Raw genomic sequence first — 22,500 nt, forward strand, 5'->3', positions numbered from 1 at the left:
AAACAATGGATTAATAAAGGAATTAATTATTTAGAGCATATTATCCATAACAGAAGAATTTTATCTTTTGACACTCTATCATCACAATATGGAATTAATAGTAGCAGATTTCTAGAATATCAGCAACTCAAATCCATTATACTTACGAAATTCCCCCTTCATCAAATAGACTTGGAACTTCCTCCCACAGTAGCAGAATTTATGGAACTTTGTAGCCCAAAGTTACTTTCAAAAATATACAGGTCGATGTCAAAAATAGATGATTCAAATTCCTTGCCAACTTCCAAATGGGAGGCAGACCTATCTATCAGTCTCAGTCAACCTTCTTGGCTGCAAATATGTCTAAATGCTTTTAATAGGTGCTGACAGACAGTTCAAATCTACAACTCATCCAATACAAAATTCTTCATAGAACACATTACACAGGACAAAGAATGTTCAAGATGGGTCTAAATCACTCAGAGATCTGCACACAGTGCACATGTAACGCAGTTGATAATTATTTACATGCTCTATGGCTTTGTCCACCTGTTCAAAATTTTTGGAATAAGGTTTGTGGGGAATTATCAACATGGCTCAGATGCAGCATTCCTGCATGCCCCAAGCTTTGCTTACTGGGAGACCTTAGTGACATCAACATGGACCCCAACAACACACACACTATCCTTGTGGCCCTATGTATAGCAAAAAAAAAACTATCCTATTAAACTGGAAGTCTAAAAGAAGTCTAAGTATTAATCACTACAAAAATCTCCTGTTGGAACACAGAAGTCTTGAGATCACATCTGCTTCCATCAAAAATGATCCGGCCAATGCTCGCTCTCCCTGGACCCTGCTAATTAATCACATCACTTAGTAGGACTGGGGGCTGGGACCTTGGCGGTCCTGGGAGGTGGATTGGGGGGGCTTGGGGTCCTTGGGGCGGGGCGGCTCTCAGGCCGGGGGTCTGGGCGGGTCATTGCTTTGGGCGCTGCTCGCCTGGCCGGCTTGGAGCTCTGGTGGCCCAGAGGCTGGGGTCACTTGGGGGCGGGCCGGGGGGCGGCCGGGAGTTCGGGGTGGCCGGGTTGCTGTTGTGCGGGCTGCGTGGGGGGCCGGGGCCCCCGGGTTTCGGGGCTGCCTCCCTCCGGGATGGGGGGGCCTGGCCTGGACCTGGGGGGCCTTGGTCGCCTGGGGTCACATGCCCTCGGGGTCGCGCTGCAATGGTACCTGGCGGGTTCCCTGGGGATTGTGATGTGTCTGTAGAGGGATGGGGTTTGGTGCGGGTTGGTAGAGGGAGGGGCTGGGGGGAGGGGGGCGTAGGAGGGGGTGGGGCATGGGGGCGCAAAGGAGGTAGGGGGAGGAGGGCGGCGTGGGGGGGGGGGGGGGGGGGGGGGCGGTGTGTGTGTGTGGGGGGGGGGCAGCAGAGGAGGGGGTGGACGGGGGGGGGGCGTGGGAGGGAGGGGGATGGTTGGGAATGGGTGGGGTAAGAATAGGGTCCATGGCGGAGGGGATCCTCCCTCTGTCTCCTCCCGTCGGCAGCAGTCTTGGCGTTGCTGGTGGCACCGGGCCCCGGACCTGGATGGATGTCTGGGTGGGAACCGGGGACTCTCCGGCCCCTGGAGTGTTGGCACTGGGCCGCCGGGGATGGGGGGACAACCGGGGTGCTGCCTCCTGCTCCACTTGGCGGGCCGGGACTTGCCCTTCTGCCCTGGGGCTGTCCCCGTGAGGTGGGGGCACCTACTGCGGCCAGCTGAGGAGCTGGTCGCCCAGGGGAGAAGTCCTTCTCCCCTGGTTGTGCCCCTCCCCATGCCCCCCTCCTCTTCCGCCACCCGACATCATACATACAGCATATAGGGCACGGTGGGGCGGGTGAAGTCGGTGGTCCCGGGAACCCTAAGGGGCATTTTCTGATGGAACCCGGTGACCACCTGCCCCACTAAATTTTAATTGCAACATAGACACCAATATACATTTAGGGTTTTGAGGGGACAGGCGCCTTGGCCATGGGGGGTGGACAGGAGCTACAGCGGTGGCCCTTACCCATCCCCTCCCATTGGGGTCTTTCTCCCCTCGATTTTACTCACAACTTAGACACTATTACATTTACACAAGCAGCACACACACTTAACACACACACACACACAGACACTCACATAAACAAGGGAATGCTGGGGAGGGTGGGTCTGGCTGTCTGGCAGCAGCTAGTCCCACCCCCCCACGACCACCCCTTTTTTTACTTGCACTACAACCACGACCCACCCATGCACACACCACAGAGGCGGGCGGGTGGGGGGCAGGGGTCTTCCTATGTCCCCTCTTCATGGGGAGCACTCGGGGTACGGGGGGCGGGCTTGGTGCTGGCCTGGGGGTTGGGGATGGGGCGCTGCGGGGGGCCCTCTGTCCTGGGCGATGCCTGGGGCGCATGAGGGGGCCGGCAGGGTCTCTGGTTGGCTGCATAAGTGTGTGTGTGGGTGGGTGTGTGAATGTGGGGAGTTCTGCAGTCCTCCGGCTCCGACGGTCGCTGGGGGGGGGGGGGGGGGGATTGGGAGGGAGAGGGAGGATTGAATGGGAGGAGGTGTGTGGGAGGGAGGGGGGGGGGGTTGGAGGAAGGGGGGGGGAGTGTTGAGGACGGTATGGCTTGGGAGGGAGAGGGATGGGGAGGGTGCTGGCGAGGGGTGATAGGAACAGCGGGAGGGTTGTGGGGAGGGGTTGTTGGGGGGATGGTCTACGGACGTGTCCTTGTCCTTGGGGATCCCGCCCCTGGTATCGTGGTGGCGCCGGCCCGCGATGGTTTTGCTCTGGGTGGGCGGGGCCCGCTGGGTCTTGGCCGGGGCTCTGCCGGGGGGAACGGGTGGTCCTGGGGCCTGTGGGCTGCCGGCTCTCTGTGCGGCCCGCGCTTAAGCGCCCGGCACCCGCCGGGCCGGCTTGCCGTCACCCTGTGCTACCCGGTGCTCCTGCCTCGTTGCGCCGAGTGGCGCCTGCCTGGAGGCTTCCACTGCTCTGGGCTCGGGGGACGGAGGCTCTCTTTGCTTTGATTGCCCGGGCTCTGTGCGCGGTGGGCTTGCCGGGCCCTGGGGGCCTTGGCTTCCTCCTCTACACCTCAGGTCGTGCTCTCCTACAAGCACTCAGCTGATCTTTGATTGCATGATCACAGGTTGAACACTCACACGTGCACGCCCACAAAGCGCTCATCTTCCCATCTGCTTCCTACTAAATGTTGCTGATGACTCTCTGTAAGTATGTTTAATAACGGTTGGTATTGTAATTGTTATTTTATTAATTCATTTACTTTTTTTACTTTTATTTATTTTATTTTTTTTGTCTGTTTTTGAATATTGTCACTATCCTACTTATGTCTTGTTGTATTTTTTCAGTACTTTATATTGTTTTGCAAATACTGTAACTTTAGCAGCTTAGATACGCCTTTCTTTTCTCTCTCTCTTTTTCCTCCTTTCATTTCCTCTTTTTTTTCCTCTTTCCCTGCCAGGTCCAGCTCGGCCATATCAAGACTGACAATGATTGCAAAATGATAAAAGGAAAAAAATAAAATAAAATAAATAATTATCATAATAATAAAAATATTCAGATTATCAAGGGCAGCTATATACATGAGATGTCTCCCTTGACAGAGCAAATCTGTCTGGCAAAAATATGGCACGCAAATTGCTGTTCTGTATGCTGAGGTGCTGGACAGGACAGGTTATATAAAAAAAAAGAATATATGGGCACTCTAGTCTGACGTGCCAGGCTAGTACTGCACGGCATATTTATTTTCTTCTGTTGCGTTTGCTCTGCTGAACACTTCCGGACATTGTAGGCTGCTGCTTTACTGATGTTGTGTCCATCATTTTTCTGATTGGTTTACTCTATGCTTGTTTGTCCCGCCATAGAAATCCGTTGATGCAAGCGAGTCCCCAGACTCTACGCTGGTACAGCGAGAGTCTGGCTTCCCAGGCTACCGATTTGGTGGCTTCAAGACTGGGTCTCTACTTTTTGCAGATGATGTGGTTCTGTTGGCTTTATCAGGCCATGATCTTCAGCTCTCGCTCGCGTGATTACAGCTGTATGAAAATCCGCGTCTCCAAATTAGAAACCATGGTCCTCAGCCGGAAAAGGGTGGAGTATCCTCTCCAGGTCAGGGAAGAGGTCCTGCCCCAAGTGGAGGAGTTCAGGTATCGTGGGGTCTCTATGACTGAGGAAAGGATGGAAAAGGAGATTGACATTCAGATCTGCCCATTCTCCTCTGACCTCTGACATCAAGAAGGTACTTTGGTATTCTTCAGACTATTCTCTATAAACCCCACAGATGGTTGTGTGTGAAAATCCCAGAAGATCAGCAGTTTCTGAAACACTCAGACCACTTAAATCTTCTTTCCTCCTCATTCTGATGCTCAGTTCAAACTTCAGCAAGTCATCTTCACCACGTCTACATCACCAAATGCATCGAGTTAGTAATATAGATATTGAAGAGATCGAACAGGTGTAACTAATAAAGTGTTAGTAAATGTAGATCACAAAAGTATGGTGGAAAATCTACCACTGGTGAAATATTATACTGGTGGGACCAGTCGGGTTCCAAGTTGAAATAATTATTTTATCAGATGGAGCAGCATCACTTCAGGCGAAACGTATTTTCCAGAGTGTGAAGGACGTAAACAGGAGGGTGTGTGACCGTGTTTTCTGACTGTGATAAAAGTTCCCCCTGCAAACACACTTCATGGCAACCCGCGGATTTCTGAAGGACAGAAAACAGCAGTGATCCAAGGGTTGGGAGCAGAATCGCACCTCCTGCTGGGGCCCAGAAACACTGCTCTGTGTCATCTGACCAGTTTGGCCTCAAGATTACACAATTTGAGGTTTTATACTTTTTTTAACGTGTCCAACATTATTCCCTGTGTTTGATTACTGGTGTTTGTCATTGTACGCTGAGCTGCCTTCTGTGAGCTGAAGGAAGTTTCTTCAAACTAAGCAACATGCCTTGGGGGAATTCTTGTGTCCTTGAGAGGCATCAAGTGTGACTTTTTCCTCCTCCACTGCCTCATTTGTCTCCTCCTCCTCCTGCCTTTCTCCATCCTGTCTTCTTTCCTCCACCCACTTCTTCCAGGTTGCTGGAGGGGGTCTCGCCACGCTCTGATTGGTTTTATTGGCAGTGGTTCAGTTGTGGAGGATGTCACCATTGCTCTTGATGTTTGTGCTTGATAAGGACGGGTCAGCACATAATGTTGGGGAGAGCAAGTACCTTTCCTTTCCATATCAATAAAAAGAAAGAATTCAGGAACTCCAGCATCAGAAAGATGCATATTAGGTTATTCATCGGTTTACGGGGCTTTATATATAAAAGGCTGGTAGTCAGGCAGTGAGCTTTGAAAATACTTCACAGGTCAGGCGTACCACTGTTATCTCAAATAAATTTAGTTTCTAATAAATTATAACAAAAAAACCCCCCTCTTGCATAAGGTTGCCTGCTCGTTGGCGTCCCTGTAACCAGTTTAAGTTAAGAAAAAGCCTAAATTTGTATGTGAACTAGTCCAGTGTTTGGTCCTGGAGACATTCAGTGCATTGTATGATTTATCGTTTAAAAAAACTAAGCTAATTTTCTTATTTTTCCAGAAATAGTCTACTAAAAGAGCAATCTTCAAAGCTTTTACTGCAGTATGCATTAACAAAATCTAATTCAATCAACTCTGAAACATCATCAGACATGAATGTAAAATCTACGTTATCTAAAAAGTCCGTCTGAGCTCCATTTTGGTTGATTTAATAATGAAACAATGAATGCTTGTGAAGCCGTTTTAATTTAGTTATCATCTAAACAGCATATCTATTTTTCCCCAGTTCCAAATGCACTTTATGTTATGTTCAATTAACTTTTTGAGCGCTACATGTTTCCATTAACATTTATCCTTTCCAAACAGCTTTCTTAATCATATTGGGATTTTGGAAACGGGAAAACAACATTTATAATATTAGTGACAGCACACAGTGTTGACATTTTCTTTGTTTGACTAATTTTGTCTTTCACTTTTTAAAATGTGTTTTTTCTGACAGCAACGAGGACACAGTTTCCATTTAAACTGCAGGGCTGCAGCTACAAGAGACAAAACAAACTAAACAGCAATGAATGATTAATGAAGGTCATCAATGAGCAGCCATTCGGAAGGTTTAATTGAACATTTCAACTGCACTGCCACACTAAAAGTACTGCCACAAAGTTAGAAAAGTTTAGAAATATTGTCACATTGTAGGTTGATAGCCATATTGTAAAAGGAACTACAACAGATGGGTAACCATTAATAGAAGCAAAACAACTGGGACTTGCCCTGTGATGGACTGGTGACCTGTCCAGGGTGTACCCTGCCTCTTGCCCGAAGGCAACTGCGATAGGCTCCAGCTCCCCCGCGACCCTTCATCGGATTAGGCAGTTTAGATAATGAATGAATGAATGAATGACTAGGATTGACTAAGGAAGACATGAACCGGACTGGGAAGAGGAGGAAAGACAAGGATCTGCCAAGAACTGAAAGAAGAGAGGGGACGTATGAGGACTGATTGACGAGCAGGTAAATTCGGTAAACACAACTCAGGTGTACAGGAAGTAGACTGAATTTAATAGCGAAAGGTAGAATCTTTGTATTCTACTGTCATCTAGTAACACTTTTATCCAAAGGGACTTGCATGTAAGAAGCGATCCATTAACCATATAGCAATTAACGTAACATGCAAGTCTTGCGGGTGGGAGGAAGCCGGAGTACCTGGAGAGAATCCACTGCCACTGTTCAAACCACTAGCCGAGGCTCAAACCAGTGACCTTCTTGCTGTGAGTGCTAACCACTACACCATCGTGCTGCCACTTAATAAAACAAGAAACAAAAACAGTGCAGTGGACTGAAGTCAAAACGCTAAAGGACAGACTGGAGCAGAAATCCACCAAGAACCAACATGAGACAGTGTCTCCGACTGTCAGTCATGACCACTGTACTGTTTCCCTCCTAGAACCAATAAAGGCTTCCCAGTGTCAGAAAGTTTTTCTCTGTTCCTTAAAACCTTAAAGTGCTTCGGAATTTCAGCAGATTTTTCTTATTGAAGCAGCCCTATCAATGGGAAAAATATGGTGTCCATGGTGAATCCTGCCTGTACTATGAGCTCTTTTCTGACACTAAGGGTGCATTTACATCAGGACAGTCTGCTAAACTCGGTCCAATTGAGGACTCAGCTCAGTTTTAGGGGGGGAGTGTATCCATGTGTACCAAAATCATGTCCATGCTGCACTTTGGTCAAACGAGCCCAACCATTAGAATAATATATACCCATTCCCACCAAAGGTGGCGCTGCACTAGTATTTAGCAAAAGAGAGGACAAGATCTGCGTGAAAAAGAAAACTAACTAACTAACGAGTTAAACATGAAGACGAAACTAACGCTGTTTTGTTTTGGGTTTTTTTTTGTGTCCTTTGCAAGTATCCTGCAGAAATACACTGCAACAATGGACGTAGTATGAACAACAGACGAGGCAGAGCACCCTAAATGTCATCGCTATTTATTTATCATTGACTGTATATAAAGACATGGGTGGAGCCTCGGTGACGTCACCCATAGGTTTCTGAAGAGCTGAATTGAAGGTCGGTGGGCGGTACCTACCATCGCCATCTTGGCAGAGGCATGCGGGTCATCTCAAAATACAAATATGGGCAAAGAGGTGGAGCTGAGAGGGGGGCTGTGAGCGCCATAGTGGATGATTGACATCGAGCAAACTCTGAGGTGCCAGTAGCTAAGAGCTAACCGAGCTAACCCAGAGATAACAGGAGCTAACCACTAACAGAGGTAAGCGGGCTAAAGCTAAGTCACGTTGTTAACCGGCTAAAATCCGCGGTTGTTCTACGTTCTTCTGACTTGAACCAGGAGATCAGTACCTGTCATTCAAAAGGACACGCCCCTGAATATGCAGAACTTCGAGATTAAATTACTTTTAAACGGGCAAGTTAGAAAAAAATTCACTCCCCCCACAGTTTTCATGAACTATGACCTATTAGCCTAAAATGGATTTTTGAACTGTAATGAAGGCTGTAAACATGTTTATTTCTGCTGTGAAGTTGGTCTTTTTAACATGGGAGTCTATGGGGATTTGCTCTGTTTTGGAGCCCCTAGTGGATGAAAGGGGGAACTGCAATTTTATGCACTTCCGCATTGGCTTCACTTTTCACCGCCGAAGGCTCTGTCCATCTTTCATATACGGTCTATGGCAGAGGTGTCCAGCTCCGGTCCTCAAGGGCCAGAATCCTGCAGGTTTTCTATGTATCCCTGCTCAGACACACCTGATTAAAATTAATTAGTAGTAGAGCTTAATCAGTTGTGCACGTCATTGGCTGTTTGATCCATTTAGTGGAAGCTAGATGTGTTGGAACAGGAATACATGGGAAACCTGCAGGACAGCGGCCCTCGAGGACCGACTTTGGACACCCCTGGTCTATGGTATTTACCCACAACGCAATGCTACGTCAAATGCAGGAAGTGACCTTTTTTTTGTAGTCCGCTTCCTGTATTTCGTCTACTTGAAATGAACTGAGACCTTCCTTTTACTGGCGGACCAAGCCACTTCTTTGATCTTAATCAGAATTCTTTGGCGCGTTCACAGCTCCCCAAACAAAGTGGACTTTACGAGCAAACAAAATCTGATTCGAATCATAAAGGCTGATGTGAATGTGCCCTTAGGTGAATCTTGATGTCTGTTGTGTTTCTACATCAAACCGCAACCTTTCTCTGGGAGGTGGGATAAAATCAGGATAGAAGTAAAATATCAACAAAAGGAATCTCTGTGTTTGTAAAGGGACAAGGCCAAAGGCAAACTGAATGCTGAGACCCATTGCATTTATACCAGACATGATTCTCTACTGGATATCACTGCATGGATTCAAGAAGACTTCCAGAAATAACCATCAAAGTTCACCCTGAAATCCACAGAAGCAGGTTAAAGCTCCATCATGCAAAGAAAAGGCCTTTTTATGAACTATGAATCCAGAAACACTGTCATCTTCTCTGAAACAAGGCTAAAATGATCTGAGGCAAAGTGAAAAACTGTCCTGTGGCCAAATGATTACCATGGCTACTGTGTCCTGCAGACTAAAGAAGAGAGGGAGCATCCAGCGTGCTGATAGGATGGGGTTGCATTAGTGCCGATGGCGTGGGCAGCTTCCACATCTGTGAAGCTCCATCAATGCTGAAAAGCACATGGAGGTTTGAGAACAACGTCTGCTCCAGTTCAGACAACGTCTCTTTCAGGGATGACTTTGCAGATTTCAGCAATGCAGAAGCACATCCTGCATCCATCACAAACAACATAGCTTCACAGGAGAAGAGTCCGGCTGTTGAACTGGTCTGCCTGCAGTCCAGACCTTTCACCAACACAAAACATCTGAAGCATCATGAAACGAAACAAAAAAAATGCTAATCTGATGCAAAAATCCTGCATCAGAATGGGACAACATTCCTCACCTAAAACTCCAGAAACTGGTCTTCTAACTTCTTCTTAGGTGTTTACAGGCAGAGGATGGACGCTGCACGACGGTAAACATCACCGTGTTGCAACTTTGTGTGTGTGGCTGCAACCAAACTCAAAGTGAGCTGATTTTTTCCATGACATGTTAAAATGTCTCAGCTTCAGCAACGTGCATAGCTTTTCCAAACATCTGCACATTTCTCCGTTTGTGGACAGTTTCAGACATGAATCCTGATGCTTTCTTATGTATCTGGCTGCAGCTGTGCAGGACTCAAATCGACGTGGAACAGAATGAAAAGAAGCCTCATATGAGTCACGATGTTTGGAGTGGCCCACGTGCTTTCAGTGGTTGACGAAAGCAGTTTCCAAAGCTCGACTCAGAGGGTGTTTGGTACCTGGCAATAGAGTGGGAGGGGTGTCTGTCCTTTACAAGATGCAGAATCCAGGTACAAATAGTGGTACGACACTAGAGAGATTCCACCACCCACTGAAAGGGAGAGATGAAAAGATAGAGTGGAAAATTTACCACCCACGACAAACTGACGGCTGCCTCCACCGTCGGTCAAAATCTCGCAGAGGGACGACAGGAAGCTTTCAGGTTAGACTGGTGAATGCATCCCGTTTCTCTGCTTATCAAACACTTTGACTTCTAAATCAACCCAAAAGTCCAAATATCTAATTGCCTCAGAAAGGGGAAAATGAAAATAGCTCTGGTTTTCCTGTCAGTGGGGGCTGCTGCAGCTTAGACCATCAATAACAGACTGGGAGCCGGTGTGGAGAATAGCATGCACCACCCACTTATGTTCTAAAGAAAGAGTTATTTCAGTGCAACAGCTACAATCAACCCCTATTTAAAGACTGCAGCCTACAGAGTGTGGGTATGTCTATTACAATGTTCTGCATCACAACCTGTGAATGTGGCATTAAGGAAAATAATCATGCTGAGCATGTCCAGGTAGTTAAACAGAAGATAACACGTATGACTACCAGCCTCAGATTTAAAAGCCTGATAGGAGAGAGGTCTGTTGTTGCTTCATATGACAAATACAAGTTAGTGTATTTTTGGTCATTAGCACTAATTAAGAACAATCACATGAGTTAAAATGCATCTGTGGCCATGGCAACATTCTCCCAAAAGGAGCATGGCGGCAAAGCCCGCTGCCTTCTCCACTTCCCCTGGCAGTCATTGTGATTTGTGGAGCAATTACTACACAGCTAGAGCAAAGAGAGCACTTCAGCTAGACAAGTCGCTGTCCTGCTTAATGTGCGACATCCTCCTGGTGTCGGCTAGCATGCAGGCTCCCTCATGACAGCAACGACCTGTGGAAATTACACCACACATTATGTTTCAGTCGAGGCTGCAAGGAGGTGGAACAATTTACGTTGCGTTACAAGTTATTGCTTCGTGAGTGCGGTGAAAAGAGAGAGCCCCAAAGCTGAGCTGTGAAAGGAAAATCAAGCTGGGAGTGTGATGGTTTGCTTGCCGGCAATTAAAAATGGCAGTGTGGCTGAGTGAGTGGTGCCCCGCGGCAATAGTTAAATCACAGCGGCATCGTCCCTAAACAGCAGACAACCTCCCTCCAAGCTCTAAACAAGATTTTTTTCTCCCCTTTGAACACACTCAGTTGCAACTGAAATCGCTCATAAAGCAGTTATCTCCTGACATCATAACTGTTTGATTAGTAATGTTTCTCTGCAGTGTTGTGACACTTTGGGGAAATGTGTTGTAGGTGGCTAAAAGTTATGCTTCTCAGTAAATATGCATTAAAAAAAGACTCAATACTCCAGACTTTTCAATATATTTAAGCAAGAAGACATTAAAAAGCTTTCCAAAAACACACTAAGCCCCAAAAGCTTTGAGATCCCCTCAAGCAGAAGTGACTTCACCAGTTTTTTAAATCAAATTCTCATAACATGTTCATTTAGTTGTATGTTTGGCTGCTTTAATGCATGTTGTAGCATTAACAGGAGCACAACACATGCGTAAACATACTAAATAAGGCACTCTGCAGTCATTTGGCTGTGACTGTAGAATGCAGTTGCATTCGATTTTATCCAAAGCAACTTACATGTGACAAGTGATCAATTAACCTAACACGCATGTGTTGTGGATGGGTGGAAGCTGGAGTACCCAGAGAGAACCCATACATACATGGGGAGAACATGCAAACTCCACACAGAAAGGTTTGAACCAGCAAACCGGCGGTGAGGTAACCACGACACCGCTGCGCCATGCTAAGGAGCGCTGCACTCTCAGCTGCAAGAGTGTGAACAGCCTGCATTTTCTTTGCAGAAATGAATATTTAATGTTTACTGGGGAGAACTGGGCAACATGATGGTATTGTGGTGAGGCATCACAGCAAGAAGGTTGCTGGTTTGAATCTCGGCTGGGGCGGAATAGTGGTCTTTCCGTATGGAGTTTCATCTATGCGAAGGTTTTCTCCAGGGATTCTGGTTTCATCCCACCAACAAGACATGCATGTTAGGTTCATGGCTATGTTGAAATGATCATCACATGTACAGTAGGGCCGCTCGATTATGACAAAAATTATAATCATGATTATTTTGACTGAAATTGAGATCTCGATTATTAACACAATTATCCAGTATTTTTAAACAACGCTGCGCGTCGTGGTGTTCTTGACCCCGTGTCGCGCATTATAACCGTCTAATGCACGGTTACGAGTTGTTTAATCTGCTTTTACCGCTGATATAGGAACTATTTTACGTTGGCCTCAATGTACGTTTTATGCCAAACAACCGCTGTCAAGCCTCAGCGCGTTCTTCTCATTCACCTGTTAAAAGACAGCTGATCTGAACCAGCTGATTAATGCGTTGCTATGGTAACGCCCCGTAACAGAGGGATATTACAGTGTATGAACTATGTATATGAAAATAGTGCAGCCAGTTTTCACTGACAATGGTATAAACTATGTTTAGGTGAACTTCCACAACCTACTGCAGTTATTCTACATTGACCTGCAGCCGGAGCCGACTGAGACTGGCCGCCTGGGAGTGCTTTAGGACGGGAGAGGCTCCCGCTGCTCCTTCCTTACAGTAACTGCAGAACAATATGTGCCTTCAAGTCAGTCGCCAAAACACCAGAAAAGTCTCTAATAACTCCAATAAAAGTTTGTAGAGTTGTCAGTAGTTGCTTTTAACAAAAAAAGAAAATTGCCATATTTAGCGAGAACAGTGTCTGAATGAAACCAAAGCGGCTGTGGGAGGAGTTTACAGTTCAGCGCTGCAATGCCAGCGATGCTCGATTAGCAGCTGAAGACAGCAGGAGAGGAAACTGCAAAGGGAAAAATTAATCGCACCCTTTTATTTTTATGATCGTTGAAAACCCAGATCGTAATTGAGATTAAAATCCGATTAATTGCCCAGCCCTAACGTACAATAATTCACTTTGGATAAAAGTGTCGGCCGAATGACTAGAACAGAATAGTTTCACACGAACGGCCTAAAACTGACTCAGTCCGGACAAAAACAGACAAGGAGATCGATTTCATCAGTCTGTGAGGCTTTGTTCCCAATGCAGGTCTTCATGGTAATGAACACTTTACCAACACTTTTAGCACTAGCACCCAGCAGATTGGGATGTTGCCTCATGGAGAATGGATGGACATTTTTGTAGAGGAACGCTCTGCTTGTTTTGGTTCTCGATTTCATGGTAATTTGCTGGTTGTGTAGCTTCTCTTTTGTTCCTGTATGACGAGGCAGTAGCCGTCCAACTGGGCTTTGTACAGTTGATAAATTTAATAAATGAAGAGCACTGTGGAAATTCAGTACCAGTGTGTTCGAGAGTTCCTTATCGCCACGTTTTTGCTACGTAGCTACCAAATTAGCTTTCCACCCACACACAACCCATTCCCATTACAATACGTGGTCCTGAAACAGCACACATGCACAGATAAAAACAAGACACGCAGTGCATTGTATTTATGGAAGTAAGTGTGGACTCTTCATGTGTTTTGAAGTACTTGCACAGTCGGAAGTGATAAAATTATGTCCCCTTTATCATGAAGAAAGGAGATTAAAGGTACATTTACATTACACAGAATTGCGCAAAACTAAATATTGCAATAAAAAACAGTAATGGAAATGCCTACATTTCAAAGAAAGTCTTAAATATCGCTAAAAGGTTTTTACGCTCACATGAGATGTTTTATTTTAGGCTTTTCAATATGGAATTATATTGCAAAAGTGGAATGGAAACATTTTTTGCATTTACGTGACGTGAGGTGTCATGACTAGTTCATTTCCAGTAAAGATGGCGCGGCGTGGAACAAACAACAGCAAATTTCAGAGTTTTAGAATATAAAATGAGGGAGAAAAGCTTCAAAAAGCCGGAGCAAATTCTCCGCAGTAAATAGAAACCCGAAAATAATGCTACCTTGCACAAGTTGCAATTTTTGGAAAATCTTGCGAAAGTAACAAGATTTTATGAGACTTGAGGCTAATGTGCTAAACACTGTTCAATGGAAACACCTGCAAATCACAATTGTTGTTTGTCAAAACTTACAAATATTGTTTTTATTTAGCAAAAAAATGTAATGGAAACGTAGCTTAAGACTGATTTGGTGTTGCCCGCTAAACCGCATCCACCAATACAGATTTGTGATTTGTCCACTTCAAACTTATTTAAAAAAAAATCTGCTTCACATATGAGCTAAATCAGATTTGAGCTGCAGTGTGAACGTAGCTGAAGACAGTTAGCCGGTCTCTGACTGTGGCGAACATAAAAACAGACATTTTAAAAAACTTTTTACCCCTTTGGCTTCAGGCCTGTGGTCTGTAAGTAGGGAACTCCATCTTTATCTTGTCAACTGAGCATTTCAACAACCACGAAAGTCTTATGCTTCATATGAGTAAGCTGAGAAAATTTAGCCAGGAGCTTCCCTCGATGGACACCATGGCAAACGTGTTTCATTTTTAGCAAGATGAGTGGTTTACCAAACAAAGAAATATACTGGTTTACAGTGCTCACAACAAGACGAATGGCTCACTTCTAAATTCTGCACAAGCTTCTGCATTTTCTGGGTTAGCATAATAAAAATTTCCCCAGCAGAATTTATTCAACTCCAAAGTCACAGTGTGATGAGTTGGAAGTGAGAACACCGGAAACAGCTTAGCTATTAGCCTAAAGCTAATGTTAGCATCTCAGTTTTCAGTAGAATCCACTTAGTTTTCTTTGCTAACATGCTAACATTAGCCAAAAACTCACCTGTATCAGCTGTTCCATGGAACAGCTGGTAGTGCTATAATGCACCTGTTCACTTGAAAAGACAATAATCAGGTTTCCTAAATGCATTTGCTGCTCTACATAATTAGCCAGCATCAATCCATTCATCCATTTCCTGCCACTTGTCCAGGACAGGATCAAAGGTCAATCAGTAATCAACATCTTCACATTTGGCTGAAATCGCTTTTCGCCATCGTACAGCATCTGCAGTCCACCCGCCAGTCATCCATTAATGAATTACACTCAATTACATTTGTACTCTTTTACTGCAGTGCAACAGTGGAGAGATTTACACTGCAGGAAAAATCCCCACAACCCAGCATTTACAGCACACATCTTCAATATTTTTTTCATCCAGTTAATAGTCTTATTTACACTGAATATCCACAACAGTGATGTTAAAAACGGCTCTTTAATGGCCCCGCCATATATAATAAGACTGCATGTAAATACAAATAGGCAGTAAATATCCTGCATAAACAACTGCTTCATGCTTACAATGAATTTAAGTGGGATCATACTCTTCTATTTAGTCGAAAGCAGCATTAAATCATGCAGTGGTATCACCTCAGTTGACTGCTTATTTTTCTCCAGAGCTCGCCCACAGACTAAACTATTTCTGATTACTCAGTAGAAGTCAGTAAACATACCACATTTGGAATTTGTAATGCAATGTGAAGTTACAATCTTCTCATCCATGTACTGTTATGAAATCATGTTGCATAAATTTGACTCTGTATCACATTCAGTGTGGATATTCCCTCTAGAACATATTATATATATATATATATATATATATATACATATACATATATATATATATATATATATATATATATATATATATATATATATATATATACACATATATATACACATAATATGTTCTAGAGGGAATATCCCCACTGAATGTGATACAGTCAAATTTTTATATATATATATATATATATATATATATATATATATATATATATATATATATATATATATATATATATATATATATATATATATATATATGCATGTATATGTGTGTAAAAGAGGATTAATTGGTGTCCAAGGCAGCATGTTCAACCTTTTGCATCTCCTAGCTTTGCAGCTTTCCTGTCAGGTATGGTGGGAAGTGACACTGTGGCTCCCAGTTGTCTCCTCTGGGTCTAATGGGGAGATGTCCAGCACCGAGTCGTCACCAGAACAGACCTGTTAAAGTATGTTGGATCAGAAAGTAGGTTAGAAGGGGACTGAGGGGCAAATGCAGACAGTATGGATTCACACTGCCATCTTGTGGATGAGGAGTGAATGTAAAAATGGTGATTCTTACTTAAATTCAGGACCACACACAACATCAGGTCAACTCTCTTTGAGAGTTAAAGTGACATAGACTTTGAGTCTTGTTACAGTTATATTTTATCAATATTACCTGAAAGGGTTAGCGTATATGAGTGTGTATTAACGAGGAAAGTCATGCTTTGTTTGAACTTTGTGAATTGTGAGATGAAGACATCGTGAAGATTTCGGACATGAGGAAGTCAGAAGCCAGAGTTACAGACAGGCAGACCCAAGAGGTCTGTGATGGACCTCTTAGGGATAAACCTTATCCAACTAAAGATCAGTTCAAACTGGAATAATAATAAAAATAAAAAAATTAAAAATAAAAAAGTTTTTACATCTTTACTATGATGTCAACCTATTTTAGTTGTTGTTTTTTTTTTCTTTTGTCTTTTGTTTATCTGTTATGAAAAATTAGATAGTCTGACCAAGGCAGTCATCATAGAAATGTGTATTACTCAGTCAGCCAATGATGCAAACAATCATCACATAAATAATCACAAGAAAAAGATCAATATTTGCTGCTGTCAGATGCTGGGATGTGTCTGCTCAAGAGCCCAATTAACACATTTCAGATCAGTTTCTTTACTTCGTCACCTGATTGCTTCCAAGCATGTTAAGCAGCCTTGGTTATGCTACTTCACCATCCTGCAGGTTTCCGTGTTTCCCTGATACAACACACCTGAGACCAGAGTCTCATTAACAGGCAGGTGCAGAAGATGACAACCTTTCCATTTGTATCAAGTGTATTGTTCCAGGGAAACACTAAGAGTTGGAGGATGATAGCTTTCGAGGACTGGAGTTGGTGACCCCTGCTCTGGAGGCTAACTAGCTAGCTAGCAGTGTTAGTTGTTAGCTAGTAATGAAAACAGTCCAGGTTTCCCGTTTTAGAGCAACAAGTTCTCCATCTTTTTCTCACTTACATTAACTATTGTCAAACACTTGAAAAATAAAACCACACTCAGGTGGGCACACCATCTGTTCTGACTTTTTAGTGCTAGTTTATTCTTATTTCATGTATATGACAGAGACTCACATACTAAATCCACAATGAATGATGCTTAGCAACACAATTATTTACCACACTTCCATGATAAAAACTGGTTTATCCTCTGAGAATAGCTGATTTCAAATCTACCCATTTTTTAAGTGATAAAGATATGATGTAATTATTTCCAGTAAAAGTTCATTTTTACTGGTATTTTTTCTAATAATTTCATTTATGTAATAAATTTGTTGGTTGTATCTTTCTTTCTTTTTACAGGTATGTGTTTTTTGTTACCTATTTGCAGATTTATCATTTTATATTATTAGAATATATGTAGGAACCAATAAATATTTTAACCTACAAATTAATAACTGTTAATAAATACAACCCAAATCCCCTATCCCGTTAGCTTGGGAACTGCAACTTTTCAATAAATTCTTGAAATGAACAGACTGTATTCTTTACAACTTCTAGTAATATTTTTTATTTTTATTATTACATTGGGAACTGATGTTATTTGGCTCCGTGATTTATATGGTGACTGTGACAATGAATCCTTTCAATGAGTTTGACATTATTTTTTGTCCAGTCTATTAGGATATTATCTATTCTAAAAGTACAAACAAGAAGGTTTTACTTTGACCTGTACTGTAATTTTAAACTTTACAATCAGAAATCAGAATCAGAAAAACTTACATTGCCATTGTCTTTGAACAATTCACAGACTAGGAAATTGTTTCGGTGATAAGGTGCTGAATAATAAAAATAATAATAAAAACACTGAATTTAAAAACCCATTACAGTTATATTTTAACATTTCTACTTAAACACTGTACTTAATAGCAAAACTGTCCGCAGACACTGGACCATTTTATGACTAAAATCCGTGTAATCCCACTTTGTAAACATCCCACATTGAACATTATCTGAGAGGCGACAGAAAGAAACCACGCATGCGTGCTTCTGGGGTTGGCGCCACTTCTGATCACATGATGGATTTCCCAGCATGCCTAGCAACCTCTGAACGCTTTAAACCTTGTAAAATCCCTTTTTGTAGCCACAATTAAAGGCCGTCTTGTATGCTTATGAATGTATTTTTAAACATGTCTTCGTAGGTTCCATTAATAATTAAAGGACACCATAAGTTAGACAGCAGTGTGAGACCGAGGTTATATATAGTTGTCAGGCAATATCGCATCACCGGCTGGTCCGATGGCGGTGAGATTTCAATTGATTGCTACAGTGAGTTACAGAACCTCCACGTTTCTTCTCTCCCCTCCCTCACCGCCGACCTTGACTAGCCTTTTATTTTTTTAATTAATAAACGCCAATAAGCTCAAATAAATGCATTAGACTGGTATATTATTGCAAATTATTAAATTACAAACCCAGGTATTTATATTTATATTTATTGTGCTTGGAGTAACTCTGGAGCCGCTGGAGCTGATTGTCCAAAGAAGAATGCTGCAGAAGCTGCATTCTGGATGATGGAGGATGGAGGATTCTTCACACACTCTCCACAACACAGTGATGAAACAACAAAGTGTGTTCAGTGAGAGGCTTCTTCAGGTCCGCTGTAAGACAGCAGCCATCAGCCTCTGGAACAAGACCTCCTCTAGTTATTATTATATACTACAATATTGAATTTCCCTTTGGGGATTAATAAAGTATTTTTCATTTCAGAGTTTGTACTGTCATGACGTCACAGGCTTTCACAAACGCACATTTTAATTTGACCAGGCGTTTATAAGCAGATACAAATTAAAATGTACCTTCTTTACTTTTCCTATTTCTGCTAACTTATCAGATTGTTTCTCGCCTGAAAACTCACTTATTTGTAAAGAAATAGACTGAATGTCATATTTCTCACTAGTAGATGTCTACTATTAATAAATTATTGATAGAGGCTGGATTATTGTATTGTTTTGTGTTTATTTCTAAAGAACAAACAGGCTTTTCCCATTGGAATAACAGATGTTCAATCACATTTTTTTAAAATAACAAATAAGCTCAGGTTGTAAATGGTAGGTACTTTATATCACATTAACTAAAAACATGTAACAAAAGGTGATTCAACTTGACTTGCTGGTGTAGATTGCCTGTCTTCCAGGTCATATTAGTCCTAAGATTGAAATGAAGGCTAGTGGAATTCTTTTAGTCTTGAAATAAGAGGATGGAAAGCATAATGTTGGAGGCAAAAAGCTTTTTTCTTTTCATTCAAGCTCTTAAAAACTCATTTATGCACACGAGTTAATAAAATGTCATGTAAAACGGAGCTTGTGACTCCTATTCAGATTAACCACAGCTTCTGATAACCAGATCATGACAAGTTCAACTAAAACTATTAATAAATTGAGAAATGAACTCAGAAGATGAAGATTTATTTATTAGAAATAACCATATTCAATCACACAAAAGCAGCCAAGATGCTGCTTGAGTGACAACAGCAACACTCAGCATCTGTGTGTTTCACATCACCACACACACACAGGCAGGTTCACCTCCTGCACTGACTGAAGCTCTGCAGGCTAACTTGCTAACTTCTGTTGAGGAATGGATAATCAGAAACTGTAACCTAAATATTTGTGTGGTTTTAAAGTCCAGCATCTTTCACAACAATCCCAGTTTGTATTCCACCATCATGTGAGGCTCACCCATCATTTCACTCTGGACTGGATCTGCAGAGACACAAGCGCAGTGTGGTGGTTAGGCTTCATGCTAAAGCACATTTAAATCACTGTGTATAAAAGAAAGGACAACTAACCGTTGAGGATGTCCTCAAAGCCGATGGACTCGTCGCTGCCTCGCAGCGTGTCTAGCGCCAAGTTGGAACTGGGTAAGAACGGCAGACGCTGGATCTGGAGTATGGAAGCAAGAAGAGACATGAAGACAGAGAAACTAAAATAATTAAACGAAATGTGGTGTGAAAGAAGTAAAATCCAGCAACCTGTCTGGCTGCCCTGTACTCCATCTGCAGTTTGAGCGGAGCATGAAGACCTTGGATGTTTCTGAGTGTTGAAAAGTTCATCTTGTCCTGGTTAAGCTGGAACTGGACAGAAACACACAAAACAAATCAGCAGATGGTAAAACATTTTCTATTCAACTTACGGATTTAATTCTTCCACGAATCACATAAACTCATTGATTTTCTATACCGCTTAGTCCAGTTCAAGGTTGTGGAGAAACTGGAGCCCACCCCAGCAACTAATAGTTGCACCATGGACAGGTCAGCAGACCATTACAGGACCAACATAGAGAGGCAAACAACCACTTGCGCTCACTTTCACATGCATGTGTTTGGATGATATGAGGAAGCCGGAGTACACATTTGTACCCCCCAGCCGAGTCTCAAACCAGTGAGGCTGTGGTGCTAACCCCAACACACCACATTTTTACTATAATGATGTCATCATGTGTTCAGCTGTATGTGATGCCATGTAGTAACTTAGCAAAGGATTGGAGAAAACATCCTAATCCCTAAAGCAAGAAAAAACAAGTTGTTCAGTTTACACAAAGTTCAGTTTAATGGGCAACTTCCACTATGCAGATTCAGAGGTTCAGGTTAAATGTAGTACCAGTGGCTGCTGATCCTGGACTGCATCAGAAACCCTCATTTTCTATAAACAAATACTACTTTGTTGTAGTATGAAGTGTGAAGAATTCACATTATGTACTGCGAGAGGATGCCGACCCAAACAGTGCCTACCAGTCATTTCTGACTGCATAGTTTAGTTGTGCTCATATGTATTCATAACCTTTCATTAAAGAAAATGCTGCACTTACAACAGTCCCTTAAATAACTGGAGACTTATAAAACGAACAATAACTGAAAATTTGCAAAAATATCATTTAGTAATATAAGACACTATTTTTTCATTTAATTGAGTTGAAGAAAAAAACAAAACAAAAACAAAAACAAATGTGTCCTGGACAAATTAAGAGACTTTTCTGTTGAACAGTGGGACAAAATACCTGTCAACAGGTGCAGAAGTCTGACTGAGAGGAACAGAAAACACCTGACTGTAGGGGAAACATTAAAGGATTGTTCAACAAAATATTAGTTTATGAGTGATGTAATATGTAATAAATGATCTTATTTGTTTGCTTTTTAAAAATATTTCTATTGAACCAGAATTAGAAAATAATGTAATGATTTTCATAAATTTGTTTATTTATTATTACTTTAGTCAGTTTCAGCTTATTTTACAGGCAGCTGTTGTATTCCTTCTTTAATGAAAGGGTTAAACATTATATTAATTTTGCTGTATGTTCAATCTTTATTTCCTTAAAGCAAGTCCACAGTTGTGGATCTTTGTAGTGTATTGTTCCTTCAGAAAAGCAAACCTCTTTTCCATGTTAATACAGCAGGCTCTCATTTAAAAGGAAATGTCATTTAATAACGTGAGAGATAATAGAATTAGCAGGATAGCATCACTTTTAGCACTAGAAAATAATTTGGCTCTGAGGAGGTAATACCCAGCAACAAACTGTCAGTTTTACTTCATTTCATTCGGTCTAATCACATGTTTATCAGCAATATAACATATGAAATCACATTTTTTAAAATCAGAAATATAACATGAAATCCCATTTTATTAATCATAAATAAAACACATGAAGGAGGAGGGTTTAAGCAAAGAAACTTACATTTTTCTCGGCCAGCTCCAGCGGGTGGCTTGGAAGAAGTTCATTCTTCACACTGGTGAAGCTGGTAAACACAACAACATAGGAAACTATTGGTCATATCTATTAAAGTTACAGTTAAATATATAACTATAGCAGCAGGGACACTTTTTAGATGTGGATTATGTGTTGTTTTAACAGGATTAATTGTGTTTAGTTTATCTTTTATCTGGTAGTTCCTCACCCGCTTCGGAGCGAGTCCTGCACTCCGTAAGCTCCCTGCGGACACAGTCCGGCCACGGGGACGCTGTCTTTCAGCTGAGAGCGGAGTCCTCTGCTGTTCTGTGGCACACAGACAAGACAAGTGTCCTCCATTTACATTTGGTAACAGTAAACATAAAAAAAAAAACCAAATAACTTCATAATATTTAATTTATTTCTACGTAAATTCATAACTTCGATGCTTAGCTGCTAACTAGCATTAGCTCAAGTGACTAATCAAATTCACAAATCCGCTTCACAGTTTGGAACAGACACAATTTCAGAGGGTTGGTAAAAATATATATTACTTATGAGAACAAACAAAGAAGGAAGTACGCCCATAAGTGCAGTTTAGAAGGGGAAAATGTATAATATAAAGTAAAATCCACCTTACCATTTTTATTCGTTTCTTACTTTCCTTTTGAAACACTGAAATATCCGGTTGTGTCGCGTTCAGATGACGTTACCTCCGGTAAAAGCCGCTACGTATATTATCCTTGTAAAACCGTAACCAATCACCCGTATAACACCGTGATGACTGATTTAAGATTACAAGCAGTCATCGATTGTGATTATGTGTCAA

The 22,500-nt window shown here is 42.3% G+C and overlaps 1 protein-coding gene across 1 annotated transcript; it reads right to left on the reverse strand.

The window, feature by feature from the left end:
• Positions 1–19,398: 19,398 nt before the first annotated feature.
• Positions 19,399–22,362, reverse strand: pomp (proteasome maturation protein). The gene is made up of 6 exons (XM_079259432.1): positions 22,312–22,362; positions 21,901–21,998; positions 21,681–21,741; positions 19,981–20,082; positions 19,798–19,891; positions 19,399–19,711 (listed from the first exon to the last, which is right to left on the reverse strand). The coding sequence occupies exons 1-6, from the start codon at positions 22,312–22,314 to the stop codon at positions 19,644–19,646; spliced, it is 426 nt and encodes a 141-aa protein (XP_079115558.1). The 5' UTR covers positions 22,315–22,362; the 3' UTR covers positions 19,399–19,643.
• Positions 22,363–22,500: the final 138 nt, after the last annotated feature.

This window comes from Telmatherina bonti (genome assembly GCF_933228915.1).
Source record: "Telmatherina bonti genome assembly, chromosome: 20".
Classification (NCBI taxonomy): domain Eukaryota; kingdom Metazoa; phylum Chordata; class Actinopteri; order Atheriniformes; family Telmatherinidae; genus Telmatherina; species Telmatherina bonti.